Source organism: Mirounga leonina, unplaced genomic scaffold (genome assembly GCF_011800145.1).
Source record: "Mirounga leonina isolate KUSES-001 unplaced genomic scaffold, KU_Mleo_1.0 Mir_167, whole genome shotgun sequence".
Classification (NCBI taxonomy): Eukaryota; Metazoa; Chordata; class Mammalia; order Carnivora; family Phocidae; genus Mirounga; species Mirounga leonina.
Window position 1 is genome coordinate 3,825,816 of NW_023270422.1, and position 17,752 is coordinate 3,843,567.

Below are 17,752 nucleotides of genomic sequence, written 5' to 3' on the forward strand. Positions count from 1 at the left end.
GTGATCACAGCAAACTCGGGATTAAAACCCACGAGAAACTTCTATGTGAACGCTGGGAGAAAGCCATTCCCTTTTACACTCTGATATTTTTGGCTTCTGGGGAAGGGATATTAGAGATTTAACTTCTTGTTTATTAAACAAAACTTTCCATTAAAAAAAAAAGTAAAGATAAAGGTGAAGGTAACTATAGGCCAAGATGTGGCAAATTCACTTCCTCTCCCAGAGTCCCTTTCCTAAATGTTCTAGGCATGCACTAATCACGAATGCTCCCTCCGACAGACCAAGTGTGGGCGAGCGCGTGCAGTCCCCTGCGGGGGGGCGGGGGGAGGGAGGGGGTGATCAGCTGCCACCTTCGCTGGGCCTGCGTCTCCAGGTCCCGGGCGCCGCGCGGGGGGCGGGGGGGGCGGCTTCACGCTCTGGTGCAGGCGGGGGCTGCCAGGCCCTCCAACTCCGTGTTAAGTCGGCCGATCACCCACTCCAAGGCCTCGCGACCCTGCCGAGAGAACAGCACTGAGAAACCCCCCGGGGGTGCGCACACCTGCCCGGTGACATGCAGACCGCCGCGGTTCGGGGTCCCAGCCCGCTTCTGTTCTAAAGCTTCTGCCAGAGGGCACCTCCTTCAAGTGTTGGGGTGCCTACCGAACATCATCAGCTCAACAGCAGTGTCCACAGATTATTTGTTGTGAAGCAATACTATACGATTAAAGTTGACCTTTTGCATATTTTCCAAATTCAAATGCGAGGTTTAATTTCACATGGCTCGGCCACCCAGCTTCCATGATACCGTATCATACAGCACTTGTGCTTGGGCTGGGGGTGAATTCCAAACAGAGCTGCACAAATACTGAATCCATTCCCAGACCAAAATGAAAGTTACATAGCCCAACTCTTTCATACTGAAGAAATTTTGAAAATAACTGCTACCACTTTCTTAATGACTACCTTAACATTTCTTTTTAATTTATAACGGAAAGCAAAGGGGAATTAAAAACCCAACACGTGCCTATGCTTTTTTTTTTTTTTTTTTGCCTATGCTTATTTTTACCACACTTTCAAGCCACCAAAAATTGGAAGTGGCTGAGTAACTGACATGTACATACCCTTGCCCTAAACATGCAGTCTTCCTCGGAAACTACACTGGGGTCCCCTGCACACTCTAGCCATATGGAGGAGTCAAGACAATCTACCTTTCCTGATACTCTTATCCCTGCTTCCCAGTGTGGTTTCCCAAATCACAAATTTCCATGTTCCCCTCTGGAACAGAACCCCATCCGTGACAGTTTTAAACCATTACCTCTGCGAGGCTATATAGTTACCCTCCGTGGAACAGAGTTACCTACTAGTGCAACAAGAGGCTGTCACGAGAGAAAGGGGTCGGTGTCTCGGTTGATACTGGCTCATGGGGGCAGAGTAGGGTTTGCAGCGAAGTGACAGATGTTCTGCCCTGCACTCACTGCCTTTGCAAATCCGGGGTTTATCTGCAAGGAGCCCTCAAATCCTTCAGGAATTAAGACTTCAGTGCTACACAGCTAAATCTCAAGGGGAAACTTTTTAAGACAATGTTGCTTAAAAATAGAAAAAAGACAGGCACAAAACAGTATATACAGTATGGTTCCGTCTGTGTTTAATAAAAGAAAGGAAAGAAAAAAACAAACAAACCATAACTTGCATTTGCATAAAACACCTCTGGAAGCCTTCGTAAAATCGGGAGTTAACTGGCAGAGGCCAGGTTCTCCTCCTCTAAAGGGGAGGTTTTACTCTTCGAGTCTTGTGTTGTTGGTTGGTTGGTTGGTTTTTTACCATAAAAATAGACTGCTTTTATGTATTTTTTGAAAGAATATTGTTTATAAAAGCCAACAGAACTTTGATTTCAGGATGGTGGGAAAAAACCTTTGGCCCTTTGTCCACAAAACTATCAGGAATACAACAGAAACACAAATGAGAGCCCACGGAGTCAGCATCCTCGCTGGCCACCACAAGAAGGTCGAAAGCCGAGGAAGCCGAGGCGCGGGCTGTGAGGCAGTGGAGGGGATCTGACACGAGCCATTCAGAGCCTCGGGGTGTCCAGAGAGAGGGGACACACGGGACCGCAGGGGAGCCTGGCTCTTAGACCCTTACTGCTCCCCTCCCCTCACCCTCCCCACCCCCCTCAGAGTTTGAGGAGTCTTGTTGGGAGAAATGGAACCACTCCAGAGAAAAGGTCATTGGCTGTCAAGGAAAAAGCCAAGGACAGCCTCCAGTGTCACCCTGCAGTGACCCCTAGCCGTCATCTGCCAGGAGCCTCACTCCCCATCCGCACCTCGGCTCGTGTCAGGTATGTCAGGATGAAAGACGGCTGGGGCAGTCTCCCGTGCGAAGGGGCAGAGAGGAGACACTGAGCTGCGGCAGAAGGCTGCACTTCCTATCTACTTCCGCAGAGAGAGCAGGGAGGATGTGGGAAGCAAGAACAGGCGCCATAAGGAACAGAAGGTTAAGAAATTAAAAATACAATTCGCCCAAATAAAAATGAGTGAAGTCCAGGAAATCTCCCAAAAGGTAGAACACAGATGAGAGAAAATATAAGAAAATTACAAGATCAATCTAGGAAGCTAACATCTGACTAAGTGGACTTCCAGAAAAGAAGAAGAGCGAATAGTGGGGAAATCATCAGAGAAATCATTACCAGAACCAAAGGGACCACCCAGTTCCCGACACAATGAGTTGTGGGGTTTTGGGTTTTTATGTATGCATGATACATGTATGTATGTATTTGTTTACAGCTCTATACTTATATTTTCCTCTTTTTTAATGAAATGAAATTCACGTAAGTTAGCCATTTTTCAAGTATACAACTCAACGGTATTTAGTATATTCACAATGTTGTGCAACCATCACCTCCATCTAGTTCCAAAACATTTTCATCACCCCAAAAGGAAATCTCAAACGCTTAAAGCAGATTCTCCCCCATTCATCCCTCCCCTCTCCTCTTGGCAACAACCAGTCTGCTTTCCAACTATATGGATTGTCCATTATAGATATTATTTATACCTGGAATCATACAGTATGTGGCCTTTCTTGGGTCTGGCTTCTTTTATTTTGCATAATGTTTTAGAGATTCATCCATGTTGTAGTGTGTATCTGTGCTCCATTCCTTTTTATAGTTGAATAATATTCCAGTGTATATTTGGACCACCTTTTGTTGATCATTTATCAGCTGAAGGACATTTGAGTTTCTACCTTTGGCATTTGTGAGTAGTGCTACAGTGAACATTCGTGTACGAGTGTTTGTGTACTTGTTTTCAATACTTTTGGGTATATAAGTAGGCGTAGAGTTGCTGTATCATTTTACATTTGCACCGATATGAACAAAGGTTCCAGTTTCTCCACATCTTTGCCAATGCTTATTTTCCATTTAGTTGATTATAGCCATCCGAGTGCTTGTGAGCAGTTTCTGTAGGTTCGATTTGCATTTCCCTAGTGAATAATGCTGTTGAGCATTTTTTCTTGTGCTTATTGGCCATTTGTATATCTTCTTTGGAGAAATGTCTATTCAGATTCTTTGCCCACTTTTTTTTTTAAGATTTTTAAAAATTTATTTATTTGACAGAGAGATAGAGAGCACAAGTAGGCAGAGTGGCAGGCAGAGGGAAAGGAAGAAGCAGGCTTCCAGCCGAGAAGGGAGCCCGATGTGGGGCTCGATCCCAGGACCCTGAGATCATGACCTGAGCCGAAGGCAGCCACCTAACCGACTGAGCCACCCAGGTGCCCCTGCCCACTTTTTAAAAATTTTATTTATTTTAGAGAGAGAGAGCACGAGTGGGAGGGTCAGAGAGAATCTCAAACAGACTCCACACTAAGTGGGGAGCCTGATGCAGGGCTTGATCCCATGACCCAAAGAACACAACCCCAGCAGAAATCAAAAGTCAGACGCTTAACCAACTGTGCCACCCAGGCGTCCCTGCCCATTTTTAAATTGAGTTGTCTTTTTGTTGTTGAGTTGTAAGAGTTTTTCATATATATTCTGGATAATAGACCCTTATCAGAATATGATTTGCAATTTTTTCTTCCATTCTGTAGCTTGTCTTTCCACTTTCTTGATAGTGTCCTTTGACGCACAAAAGTTTTTAATTTTGATGAAGTCAAATTTATCTATTTTCGCTTTTGTTGTCATATCTAAGAATCCATTGCCAAATCCAAGATCATGAATATATACCCTTATGTTTTCTTCTAAGAGTTGTATAGTTTTTGTTCTTGTGTGTAGGTCTTTGATCCATTTTGAGTTGGTTTTTGTATATGGTGTGAGGTAATGGTCCAATTCATTCTCTTATATGTAGATATCCAGTTGTCCCAACACCATTTATTGAAGAGACTATTCTTTCTTTATTGAATTGTTTTGGCACCCTTGTTGAATATCAATTGACCACAGATACATGGGTTTACTTCTGGACTCTCACTTTAATTCCATTGGCCTATCTGTCTGTCTTTATGCTGGTCCCACATTGTTTTGATTATTGTAGCTTTTGTAAGAAGTTTTGAAATTGGGAAGTGTGAGTCCTCCAAATTTGTTCTTCCATTTCAATATTGTTTTGGCTATTCAGGATCCCTTGCAATTCCATACGAATTTGAGGATGGGCTTTTCCATTTCTTAAAAAAAAAAAAAAAACAACTATAGGAGTTTTTATAAGAAATGCCTTGATTCTTTAGAACATTTTGGGTAGTATTGCCATCTTAACAATTATTAGTCTTCCAACCCATGAACAAGGGATGTCTTTCCATTCATTTATGTCTTTTTTCATTTCTTCCTTTTTTTAAAGATTTATTTATTTATTAGAGAGAGAGAGAGCGTGCACACAGGGGGAAGGGGGCAATGGGAGAGGGAGAGAGAGAATCCCAAACAGATTCTCTGCTGAGCATGGAGCCTGACACAGGGCTCAATCTCATGATCCCAAGATCATGACCTGAGTTGAAATCAAGAGTCAGACACCCAACCAACAGAGCCACCCAGGTTTTTTCATTTCTTTCTGCAGTGTTTATAATTTTCAGTGTACAGTCCTTCACTTTCTTGTTTTATTTCTATGTATTTTATTCTTTTGGATGCAACTGTAAATTGGACAGTTTTCTTAATTTTCTTATCAGGTTGATCATGGCTAGTGTAAAGAAACACAACTGATTTTTATGTGTAGATCTTCTACCTTTTAATTTTGCTAAATTCTTTTATTAGCTTTCTTTTTTTTTTTAAGATTTTATTTATTTATTTGAGAGAGAGAGAATGAGAGACAGAGAGCACGAGAAGGAAGAGGGCAGAGGGAGAAGCAGACCCCCTGCTGAGCAGGGAGCCCGATGTGGGACTCGATCCCGAGACTCCAGGATCATGACCTGAGCCGAAGGCAGTCGCTTAACCAACTGAGCCACCCAGGCGCCCCTTTTATTAGCTTTCTTGTGGATTCTTTCTTCATTGGGTTTTCTATCTATAGGATCATGTCATCTGTGGATGTAGATAGTTTTACTTCTTCCTTTCCAATTTGGATGCCTAATACTTCTTTATCTTGTCTAACTGCTCTGGCTAGAACTTCTAGAACAATGTTCAATAGCAGTAATGACAGTGGACGTCTTTGTCTTATTCTTGATCTTATGGGGAAAGATTTCAGTCTTTCATCATTGCATAGGATGTTGGCTGTGGGTTTTTCAAAAATGCGCTTTATCATGTAGAAGAAGTTCTTTCCTATACCTAGACTATTTCTAGAATTCTTGTATCTATTCCCAGAATAGTGTTTTCCTCATGAAAGTGTGTTAAGTTTTTTCAAATGCTTTTCCTGCATCAACTGAGATGATCGTGTGAGTTTTTCCCTCTTAGTGCTATTAATGAGGTACATATCATTGTTTGATTTTTTTTTTTTTAAGGATTTTATTTATTTTTCAACAGAGAGAGACACAGCGAGAGAGGGAATACAAGCAGGGGGAGTGGGAGAGGGAGAAGCAGGCTTCCCGTGGAGCAGGGAAGCCCATGCAGGGCTTGATTCCAGGACGCTGGGATTGTGACCTGAGCTGAAGGCAGACACTTAACGACTGAGCCACCCAGGCGCCCCCATTGTTTGATTTTTGTATGTTGAACCATCCTTCCATTTCTGGTATAATCTCAGTTAGTCATGGTGTATAGCATCTTAATATGCTGTTAGATTCAGCTTGCTAGTATTTTGTCGAGGACTTTTGCATCAGTATTCATGAGGGATATTGGGCTGTAGATTTATTTTCTGGGGGTCTTTGCCTAACTTTGGTATCAAGGTAATACTGGTCTCACAGAATGAGTTAGGAAGTATTCTCTCCTCTTTTTGGAAGAGTTTCCTAAGGATTTTTGCTAACTCTTTAATATTTGGTAGAATTCACCAGTAAAGGCATCTGGTCCTGGTCTTCTGTTGTTGTTACTGGAGATTGTTGTGTTTTGTCCTTCGTCTCTGGTTTTATTTATTTGTGTCCTTTTTTTTTCTTGATAAGTCTGGCTAAATGTTTATCAGGTTTTTGGATTTTTTTTTTTAATCTTTCCAAAGAACCAGCTCTGATTTCACTGATCTGTTCTATTTCATTTTTAGGCTCTACTTCATTTATTTCTGCTGTAATCTTTATTATTTCCTTCCTTCCACTGGCTTTGGGCTTTGTTCTTTTTCTTTTTCCTTTAGGTGTAAGGTTAGGTTGTTTATTTGAGCTTTTTCTTGTTTCTTGAAGTAGGCCTGTATTCCTATACAATTCCCTCTTAGAAGAGTTACTGTGTCCCTAAGATTTTGGACCACTATGCTTTCATTTTCATTTTTCTCCATGCATTTTTTAAATTCCTCTTTGATGCCTTGGTTGACCCATTCATTGTTTAGTAGCATGTTATTTATTCTTCATGTATTTGTGTTCTTTCCAGTTTTTTTTCTTGTGATTGCTTTCTAGTTTCATTCCATTGTGGTTGGAAAAGATGAGTGATATTTTTGAATTTATTGAATTTTTTAATTTATTGAGTTTTTTTGTGTGTGGCCTAACGTGATTTATTCTGGAAAATATTCCATGTGTACTTGAAAAGAATGTGTATTGTGTTTTCAGATGGAATGTTCTGCATACATCTGTTAGCTCCATCTTGTCTAATGGTTGCTGTTTCCTTGTTGATTTTCTGTCTGGGTGATCTATCCATTGATGTAAGTGGGGTATTAAAGTCCCATACCATTATTGTATTACTGTCAGTTTCTTCCTTTATATATTAAGTGCTCCTATGTTGGATGCATATTTTACAATTGTTATATCCTCTTGTTGGATTGATCTTTTTATCATTATGAAATGTCCTTCATTGTCTTTTGTTACAGTCTTTATTTTACAGTCTATTTTGTCCAATATAAGTATTGCTACTCCAGCCTTCCTTCTGCTTCCACTTGCATGGTAAATGTTTTTCCATCACTTTGCTTTCAATTTGCATGTGTCTGTAGGTCTGAAGTGAGTCTGCTGTAGACAGCATATAGATGGATCTTGCTTTTTTATCCATTCAGTCACCTTATGGTTTTGATTGGAGCATGAGGCCATTTACACTTAAAGTAATTATTGATAGGTTTTATTTGTTGCCATTTTGTTATTTGTTTTACAGTTGTTTTCTTAGTTCTCTGTTCCTTTCTTCTCTTGCTCTCTTCCCTTGTGGTTTGATGACTTTCTTTAGTGTTATGCTTGGATTTCTTTTTATTTTTTGTGCATCTATTACATATTTTTGATTTGTGGTTACCATTAGGCTCATCTATAACATGCATACAGCAATGTATATTACTAAGTTAATGGTCACTTAAGTTCTAAAAGCACTAAATTTTTACTCCCCCAACCCCACGTTCTATGTATATGATGTCATATTTTATACCTTTTGTGAACTCCTTGACTGATTTTTGTAGATATTATTGATTTTACTGCTTTTGTGCTTTAAACTCCCTACTGGTTTTATAAGTGATTAACCTACTACTTTTATTATATGTTTGCATTTATCTGTGAAATTTTTTCCTTTCATAATTTTCCCATTCCTGATTATGACTTTTTTCCCCAAAGAATTCCCTTTAACATTTCTTACAAGGCTGGTTTAGTAGTGAATGCTTTTAAATTTTGTTTGGGAAACTCTTTATTGCTCCTTATATTATACCCTTGCTGGGTATTTTTGGTTGTAGGGTTTTTCTTTTCAATACTTTGAATATATCATGCCACTCTCTTCTGGCCTGCAAAATTTCTGCTGAAAAATCAGCTAGTAGCCTTATAGGGTTTCCTTTGTATGTAACTTTTTTTTTCTCTCTTGCTGCTTTTAAAATTCTTTATCACTACCTTTTGCCATTTTAATTATTAAGTGTCTTGGTGTGGACCTCCTTGGGTTGATTTTGTTGGGTACTCTCTTCACCTCGGGAGGAAGGGATTTTCTGTCCCTTCTGTCTGTTTCCTTCCCCAGATGAGGGAAATCTTCAGATATTATTTTTTCAAATAAATTTTCTGCCCCCTTCTCTCTCTCTTCTCCTTCTGGGATCCCTATAATGTGAATATTATCACACTTGATGTCATTGAGTGCCCTTAACCTATTCTCATTTTTTCTTTTTCATTTTTCCTTTTTTTTTTTTTTTTTTTTTGTTATTCAGCTTGGTTGCTTTCCATTACCCTGTCTTCCAACTCACTGATTTGTTCTTCTGCCTCCTCTAATCTGCTACTGATTCTCTCTAGTGTATTTGTTATCTCTGTTATTGAGTTCATCTTTAGCTGGTTCTTTTTTTTTTTTAATCTCTTTGTTGAGGGTCTCATTGAGATTCTCCACCCTCTCCTCAAGTCCTGTAGTATCTTTATGACTACTACTTTGAATTCTTTATCAGGCATATTGCTTATTTCCATTTCATTTAGTTCTTGTGCTGTGATTTTTGTCCTGTTCTTGATTTGGGACATATTCCTCTATCTCCTCATTTTGTCTGTGTTTGTTTCTATGGGTAGGAAAGTCTGCTACATCTCTTGATCTTGAAAGTAGTGGCCTTATGAAGAAGAGGACCTGTGGTGTCCTGCCGCACAATGCTTCCTGTTCACCAGAGCAGGCACTTCAGAGATGTCTCCCATGTGGGCTATGTGTGTCCTACTGTTGTGCCTGAGATGCATTTGCCTTCAGTTCAGTCAACTGCAATGGCTCTCTTTGCCTGCTATGGGTCTGGAGCCACTGTTGGGCACTGTCAGCAGTCAGGCCAGACGCCTGTCCTCAGCCCATCTGCTGGGGTATCACACCAAACTGCAGGGTGCTCTTCCTATGCTGCCCTCTGAGAGGCTTTGGTTGCAAGGTTTTTAATTATTGAGTCAATGTCTTTAACTGTCATAGACCTGTTGAGATTCTATTCCTTCTTAAATCAGTTTTGGTAATTTGTGTGTTTCTCGTAGTTTGTCACGTATTATAGAATTGTCTTTCTCCTTTTGTTCTGCTAATGTTTGCTGCATATATTTGGGGGCTCTGTCGCTTCGTGTGTAAATGGTTATAACTTTTGTCTTCTTGATGAATTGACCACCTCATTGATGTATAATGTCCTTGTTTGTCTCTTGTAACAATTTTTGACCAAAAGTAGATGTGGTCTGCTATTAGTTGCCCACTCCAGCTCTTTTGGTTATTATTTACTTGGAATATCTTTTTCCATCCTTTCACATTCAAGCCATTTGTGTCTTTGGATCTAAAGTGAGGCTCTGATAGACAGCATATATAGTAGGATCATGTTTTTTCATCTATTCTGCCAATCTCTGTCCTTTAATTGGTTTGTTTAATCTATTTACCTTTAAAGTAATGAATGCTAAAAAAAAACCACTAACTTCTTACACTGTTAGCTGTTTTCTGTGAGTTTCATAATTTTCTGTTCATGAATTCTTTCCATCCTTGTCTGTTGTGTTTGATTTTTTTTTTTTTTCCACAATGGTACACTACCATTCTGAGTCCTCCTATTTCTTTTCTGGATGTTTTATTTTCTTACCGGTTACCCTGGTGATTATAATTAATATCTTAAATTCAGAAAAATCTAATTTGAACTGATACAAATTTAGCTTTAATAATGTATTAGGGTTCGGGCGCCTGGGTGGCTCAGATGGTTAAGCGTCTGCCTTAGGCTCAGGTCATGATCCCAGGGTCCTGGGATCGAGTCCCGCATTGGGCTCCCTGCTCAGCAGGGAGCCTGCTTCTCCCTCTGCCTCTCTCTCTGTCTCTTATGAATAAATAAAATCTTTAAAAAAATAAAAAAAAATAATGTATTAGGGTTCTCCAGAGAAAAAGAACCAATAGGATGTGTACATATAGACAGAGATTTATTTTAAGCAATTGGCTGACATAATTATGGAGGCTGGCAAGTCCAAAATCTGCAGGGTAGGTTAGATAGGACTTAGATTCACTAAGTGCTCCCCTGGTTGAAGTATTCTATTAGAATCCATGGTTCTACAGAATTTGATTCTGTCATTTTTTGCCAGCTTATTGGTTATTTCAGTGGAGGGACCAATTCTGGGAGCACCTGCCTCTACCATTTTCCATGATGTTACTATTTATATTTTTTTAATGTTTAATTTTGAAATTATAATAGATTCAAAGGAAGCTGCAAAGATAGTACAAGAATGTCCCATGTACCCTTTACCCACTCCCCCCAATAACATCTTGCATAATTATAATACAATATCAAAACCAGGAATTTAATATGCACAGTGCAGCACAATGAATTTTAAAAGTTCACTTCAAATGAGACTTAACCGCATGAAATTTCATAACATCATGGATAAAGAGATCCAAAAAGCTTTCAGAGAGAGAAAAAAGAAGTCACATATAGAGAATCGATAATCTGAGTGGAAAACAACAGAACAATGCCTTCAAAATTCTGAGTGAAAGTTTTTTGTTTTTTTGGTTTTTTTTTAGAATTATATGTCCAGCGATGCTATTGACGAAGTATGAGAATAGAAGAGCCATTTTCAGATCTGCCAAGTCTGAGAAGCCATGATGAGATGTTCTTCCCCATCCCATGAGAGGAAAGAGAAAGAGGAAGGCAGGGAAGCAGGGAAAGAAGGGCTCCAGGAGAGGAGAAGATCAAGGAAATGTCCAGAAATGCCCACAAAAAGGGATGACAGCCACATGGTCAGAGAGTAAGGCCTGACTTCCAGAAAGGATGGCGCTAGGGAAACTGGGAGGGTGTGTGCTGCCCAAAAAGACTGACCTGTGGAAAATGACGTCACAAGATACTGCAGAGAGCGATGAAGAGTGTGGAAGGACTCAGCCAGAGACCTTTAAAAATATAATTAAATAAATGAAAAGAATAAGACAATTATTATCCCCAAGGGGGAAAAAGTTGCATAAGAAAGAAAATGTAATTATGGCTTGGCAATAAGCAATAGCGATGTATTTGTATTTTCAGAATTATGGAAACTCTGAATGTGCTTTCAACCATAAACAATATAGCTATTTTGGGGGAATAGGAGTGGGGAGGAAGAGATAAAAGAGATAAAATAATACTTTAGCAAAAAGGTAAGTAATATCTAGATAATGTCTAAAATTGGCAAATCAAGAAATAGCAGGATATGCTTATTTAGAAATCTAGCAGTAAAAGCCAAAAACTGCCAAAAGAGTTGAGCATCCCCTCAGAAGCGTAGAAATGTGCTTTGCAGAAGGAGTATGGGGGGTTATTTTACCATAAATCTTTTAACTCAGTTTTACCAGGAGCTATAAGCATAAAATATTCTGGTAAAAATATAAATGAATATCATTTCATTTTAGATTAGAAATACTATTATCAAACAAAAAGCACTATCTAAAAAAACGGTAGAACACAGTTCTACTCATCCTTTATGGGGGAGGCCTTCTCTGAAGTGTTTAGAATTCAAAGCAGACTGAAAGATTTTACATTCTCCTTGTGAAAACAGGAAAGTTCAAATTCCCACCTGGAAGTACCTTAAAGCTAACGGGACAGCTCAAGCTCACAAACACTTTCACCACCATCTCATCACAGTGGCTCCATGTGTGTGAGCCTCCCCATGGATGGGTGTGAACAGTGACAAGTAACACAAGCCTTCAGCCCCGGAGGTCGCTGGTCCCAGAACCCAGGACAAGCCAGCCACAGCCTGAGGGCAGAGCGCTTTGCTCCCTTGACCAATTCCAACTGTGTGGTGGGAGAGCTCACGGTACCATCACCACACACGTCACTGTGGGGGTGGACGCCCCTATTCCAACGTGTGCAGACCTGCACTAACAGTGGTGAGAAGGTTGCACGGCGACAGCATCTGACGTGACCAACGGTGGCCAGATATGTGTGAAGAGACTGGCAGTGCAGACGGTTGGCCAAGGGGCATGGGAGGGAAACGGGGAGTCATCAGGAAAGAGCGGAGTTGTTTAGTAAGATCCCAAGAGTCAGCAGAAAATTGCTGGGAGCTGCTGCCCAGGGGAAGACACACAAGGCACAAGAGCAATCTGACAACACTGGCCCGGGGGTGGCTGGCCTGTGGGCAGCGGTGGCGTGGCAGCTTTGCGGCCCTCGCCCTCCTAGGGGTCTTCCCTTCTTTGGGTCTCACTCTGCAACAGACGGGCCTCCTGTCTTGAGAGGTCACGGCCGAAAAGCCCGGTGGAGGCTGTGACCAGGCAAGGGGCAGATTCCAGCAGATTCCACACCTCTCCCAGACGGGGCGAACCATATTCAAGGCTCGCTTATTTCTTCCTTTCCTTCTTCCTTCCTTTTTTTCTTTTGTTCTTTCTTTCTTTCTTCTTTAATTTTTTTGGGTGAGGCATCTGATTAAAGACTGAGGCAGTTTAGCCCTAGTTTATGAGGAAAGAGAATGTGACAGAGTCCACAGCTCAGAGTGACACATCACACACGCCACACTGCCCACACACACTATGCTCACCAGGCAGGCGGGCTCTCTACATGTGGTCACCTTACTGGTGCATCCGTGGAAGAAGAGAGAGCCAGCGGCAGATCGTGACCTTGGGTTCAAGGTGAAGGTCTTCTGCAAACTTAAGCTTCAGCAGGAAGTTCTTGAAGGAGGCTGAGCCACACGGCTCCCGTTTGCTGACTGAGGCACCGAGTGTGTACACACATGCTGCAGACAGACAGACAGACCAACCGTGGGAAGCGGGGCCCAGAGCAGCACAGTATGGAAGGTCAACAGGGTGAGGGTTTCAAGGCAGGAGTATTAGGATTCCCTAAACAGAGGGAAGCAGGAAACTCTCTGACTTTCCTATGAAGTATGAAGATGACTGTTGACCAATTAAGTGTCAAATCCCTTTCTAACAGTCCAGCCACTAGGAAACCAAGGAATGTTTGTGAAGCTCAAGAAGATGCTAGAAATGGCTTTTGCCACTAAAAGAAAGGAGCCAGTGGCAGTCACATGGCTGGGTGCTGGCCTACAGCAAGTGAGGAGCAGGACTCCCCCCAGCCCCACAGCGCTGATGCAAGGGCACAGGGCATTCTTTATAAGAACATGTGCAAATATTCAGATCCTGCCCAAAATGAAAAAACCCTCCCATCTGATCGGTCTGGAACTACTCGTGAAAGCCTCTTTTCTGATGATACACTAATTCTAGGAAATGTTTAAGCAAGCAGGTACTGAGAACAGCTTGGGAGATGCTGAACTGCCTCTCTTGGAGACCAGATAACCAATATCCAAGTCTTCCTGGGAAATAAATCCTGCCATGAAACAAGGAGATGAATTAGGAGGAGGATAAACTAATGGCGGTTTCCATTCCAGAAGATACTAAGGAGCACAGGGCTGGAGACGCATGCAGCCGCACCTTGAAACACCCAGCGCCGCACACCATGCACATGGTTAGCAAGATGCTAAATTCTCTATGGGGTTAAAGAGCACTATAGTTACCACTGTTCATCATAAGGTGCAGGTGCAGACCCCGTTAGCTCACAGCGCGCTCAGAATTTTCAATTATCCACTCAATAGCAGCCCACCCCTGGAGCAACACAGAAAGAGTTCAACATGGTGTAAGAAATTCTGCTTCCCTCGCTGCAGACAGCAGGCCTCAGCCTGCACTTCAAAGGGCACGAGGAAAGCGTGGCCCGTTTTATTTTTTATTTAAATATTTATTTATTTATTTATTTATTTTGGTAGCATGGCCCGTTTTAAAAGAGATACAGCAGTCACCGTTCCTGAACAATCTTCACTGGAGCGGGTAGTTTCTCAAGCTCAGAAATCAGGTGGTAGATACTCTGCCTGAAATTCTCACACCGGCTTGGGCTGTGCCCACCGCGGCACCCATCAGCTGCACTGTCCCCTCCTGAGAGCCTGACCAGCGGGTGGCCTCGCAGCCTCCTCAAGGGCCCATCCCACCCAAACCCCAGGATGACCTGCTCTCCTTCTCCTGTCTCCTGGGCATGCTACCACGTGGCAACACAGGTCGGGGGAGGAAGTGATTCTCTGGCAGGCCTTCAACATGCAACCCCTCACATAAAGTGAAATAAAAGACTTTCATTTGGCCTCACTGAGTTTCCTCTGCCTTTTCTCATAAGAGGTCTCGGGGTGGCTTTGGCCTCACCAAGTAGTCCTTTCCTCCTGTAACTTATTTTTTCCAGCAAACATTTAGGGCGCCTGCCCCAGGCCAGACCCTGGACTCACAAAAGTGAGTACAGTTCTGTCTCCTCCCCAGAGGGCCTGCAGTATGGACACGAGGCAGTCAGCTCTGGGCACTGTGTTTGCCCTGCCTTCCCTGAACTGAGCTGAGTGACTGTCAACATTGCTCAAATTTGGATTTTTCTTAAAAACAGGGCAGACTGGCTCTTCTGTCAGTGCTGCGGCTACATGCAAGGCAGAAGTAGTTTTCCCGTTAAATTGTGACAAGCATGGTAGGCATCCCACTGGTCCCCCAAATGGAGAATTACTTCTGATCAAAATAAACCAGGAGAGAGGAGGGACGGGGAGGACAGCCAGGAAGACATCGGCCTGGGAGGGAAGCGAAGGTGAGAAGCGAAGGCCCTGCTCTGGCAGGTGACGTTACCTTGAACTCGTGCAATGGCTGCCACACATCCAAGCTCTTTCCATGGCTCGCTCTGCTGGAAGGAGGACAACCTGGACTCCGTGAGCAGTGTCTGCCTCACGAAGGCAGCCCTCCCGCTAGGGACCTGGGGTCCCACCTTTCTCCTGCCACCTCCACAGACCTTACTCCCCAGTCCTGCCAGAGGGGAGGCACAGAGACGGGAGTTAAGTCTGGGGGAGCTTGGCAGACGGGAGGCTCAGCCAAAGCCTGTTCAGTGGGAAACTACGATTCCTGACCACCCTGCCTGACAACGCTCATGTGCGGGGTTTGTCCTGCGCACTGAGCCTTGTGCTAGTTGGCTCCCTGACGCTGTACTTGCCTCCACTGCCTTTGTGTCCCACGTTCACCCAACGCTTTCCCCCAAGGCCCGGGACAGCTTTCCCTGCGGCCGGTTTTGACCGTGACAGTGGAAAAGGCTGTGACATCACAAGCTCGCTGGCGATGGAGGGCCACAGCCCTCGGTAGGATGATACATTTCAGCCCCTTAATCTGGCCCCTGGCGTGCACACGGGGCCCGGGACCGAGAGCCGTACCTTCTTTGCATTGGATGATATCGTGTTGGCCATCAAACTCTCCAGATAGCTGCCGAGGCTGATCCCCTTCACAGTGATGATGGCTTCTTGTGTGAGCACAGTCCTGCAGAAGAGCAGCCAGGAAAGGGGCTGAGTAGCCCTGACCAAGGGTAGGCTCCGGCCCACCCCAAGCCTGGAATTCAACGTGTCAATCCCAGGATGCAGTGACTTACATTTCAGGGTCCTCTGGATGCGGAGTGTACACCAACCTCTCGTTCACCGACACCAGGTTTGTGAGTGTGATCTTGAAACAAAAAATGGCTTTAGCTTCTATTTCTCTTGCATTTCTTCCCAGACATCTGCCCATACCCTTCCATCCCCAAATCAGCACTCGCTGAAGCCAGAAGAGAAGAAACATTTAGGCCCTGGGAGTGCCACCACGTTAAGTCCCAGGGAAACCTAGTCCTGGCCACTCCTTCCGGCGACCGTCACCTGTCCTCTACACCCAAACCTAAGTCTGGCCTGGCCTTCAAGGCACTTTCAAACCGCCAAGCCATCAGCAGTCATACAAAAGCATAATCCTTCTGGGTTAGCATCCAGGTAAATGAGCACAAAGCTGCTGATAAGCTTTTTTTATAGAATACGATTTTATAAAAATAGACCATGTCTAGCCCATGCATTTTCCCCAACACATTTTTTAAATGTGCAGTAAGCCAATATAAATTCTTTTGAGTGAGAGAGGAGTGAAGGGGAAAAGGTGCTTGTAAAATTACTGCTAAAAATCACCTCTGCTGTTGGAAGTCAGGATAGTGGTTATCTTGAGGGTGGGGTGGGGGCGCCCACCAGAAGGGAGCACAAGGGGAGCTCCTGGGGGATGGTCACACTTTGTCTCTGATCTGTCTGCTGGTTACAAAGGTGTGTTCACTTTGTGACAATTCATTATCTGTGTTTTTCTGTACATTTATTATACTGGAATAAAAAGGTAAATAAAATACTGCTAAATAAATTTAGCCTTTCTACTAAAAATAAAAGATCACTTAGACCAAAGGTGGGCTGGAAATAAAATTAAATGAAGACATTACCCACCACACCAGGAAATACCAAGCACCTTTCTCATCTTAGGCCATTGCTTACGTTGGTGGAACAAAGTTCCATTTTCTTTTCTACTGGATCCACAACAGAATGTTCTTTGATGTATGTCAAAGTCCTACTGGTTCCCAAAATCTAAAAAACAAAGCAAAACTAGCATAGTGACATGTCAAAAATTTCATTCTGTAGCATCAAACACAAATTTCATTCACTAATTAAGTCCTTTATCTATTCAACGAAAGACACAACTGGGGATCCAGCCACCGACAGCCCTGCACAGCTCCTCAGGTGCCTCTGCCCCAGCAGCCGAGGCCGCCATTGGTCCAGTGAATGAATTCAGGTAGAGGTGAGTGTAGGACAGTAATAAATGGCTTGACAGAAAAGAAAACGGCGAGGGGCAGGGAGCGTGGGGAGGGCCCTCTGCCGGGTGGCAGAGCCAGGAAGGGAGAGGCACCAGGCAGAGTCCTGGGGTTAGCTGGTGAGCTGCCGATGACGCCTCCTGGGCCCAGCCCCACGTGCTGAGCTCCTGGCGGAGTGAGAGGCCGGCATGGCAGGGGAGGGAGAAGGTGGGCTCACAGGGGTGTTGGGCCCATGTCAGCGCTGGGACTCTGTGTTGAGAAGAGAGCAGGGGCCCGGGGAGGGGCAGGAGGAAGTCGTGCTCGGCTTTACATTTTCAACGACCTCCCTGATGGCTCTGCAGAAGAGACTTGTCATTGACTGAATGTGTCCCCCACAGCTCATATGTTGACGTCCTGACCCCCAGCACCTCAGAATGTGACTTGTATTTGGAAATAGGGCCTTTGGAGAGGTAATTAGGTTTAAATGGGGTTCATTAGGGTGGACCCTATCCTAGTCTGAGCAGTGTCCTTATAAGAAGGAGAAATTAGGACACACAGAGGGAGACAGCCGGGCTGCGTGAGGCGAGGGACCACCACCTACAGAGGCAGCAAGAGGGCAGCAGTCTGCCAGCCAAAGAGAGAGGCTGGACCGGACCCTCCCCTTACGGTCCTCAAGGAAATCAACCCGGCACGCGCCTTGATCTTGGACCTCCAGCTTCCAGAGCTATGAGCAAACAAGTGTCTGTTGGGGCCCCCAGTCTGTGGTATCTGGTTAGGGCGGCCCCAGTGGACACGGGGCGAGAGGGTTCTGGGCTGGTGGG

At 43.7% G+C, this 17,752-nt stretch overlaps 1 protein-coding gene across 10 annotated transcripts in view; it reads right to left on the bottom strand.

The window, feature by feature from the left end:
• Positions 1-398: 398 nt before the first annotated feature.
• PRELID3A (PRELI domain containing 3A) overlaps positions 399-17,752 on the bottom strand; it is a 29,192-nt gene continuing 11,838 nt past the window's right edge. The window contains exons 3-7 of one of the 10 annotated variants that reach the window (XM_035013862.1): positions 16,639-16,728; positions 15,738-15,808; positions 15,526-15,628; positions 14,954-15,008; positions 10,644-11,245 (exon numbers count right to left, since the gene is read on the bottom strand). In XM_035013862.1, coding sequence (XP_034869753.1) covers positions 11,193-11,245; positions 14,954-15,008; positions 15,526-15,628; positions 15,738-15,808; positions 16,639-16,728 — 372 coding nt within the window. In that variant the 3' untranslated portion in view covers positions 10,644-11,192. Of the gene's footprint in view, positions 511-10,643; positions 11,246-12,701; positions 15,128-15,525; positions 15,629-15,737; positions 15,809-16,638; positions 16,729-17,752 lie in introns of those variants that run through there. The other 9 variants (XM_035013861.1, XM_035013860.1, XM_035013865.1 and 6 more) reach the window with 9 other exon arrangements.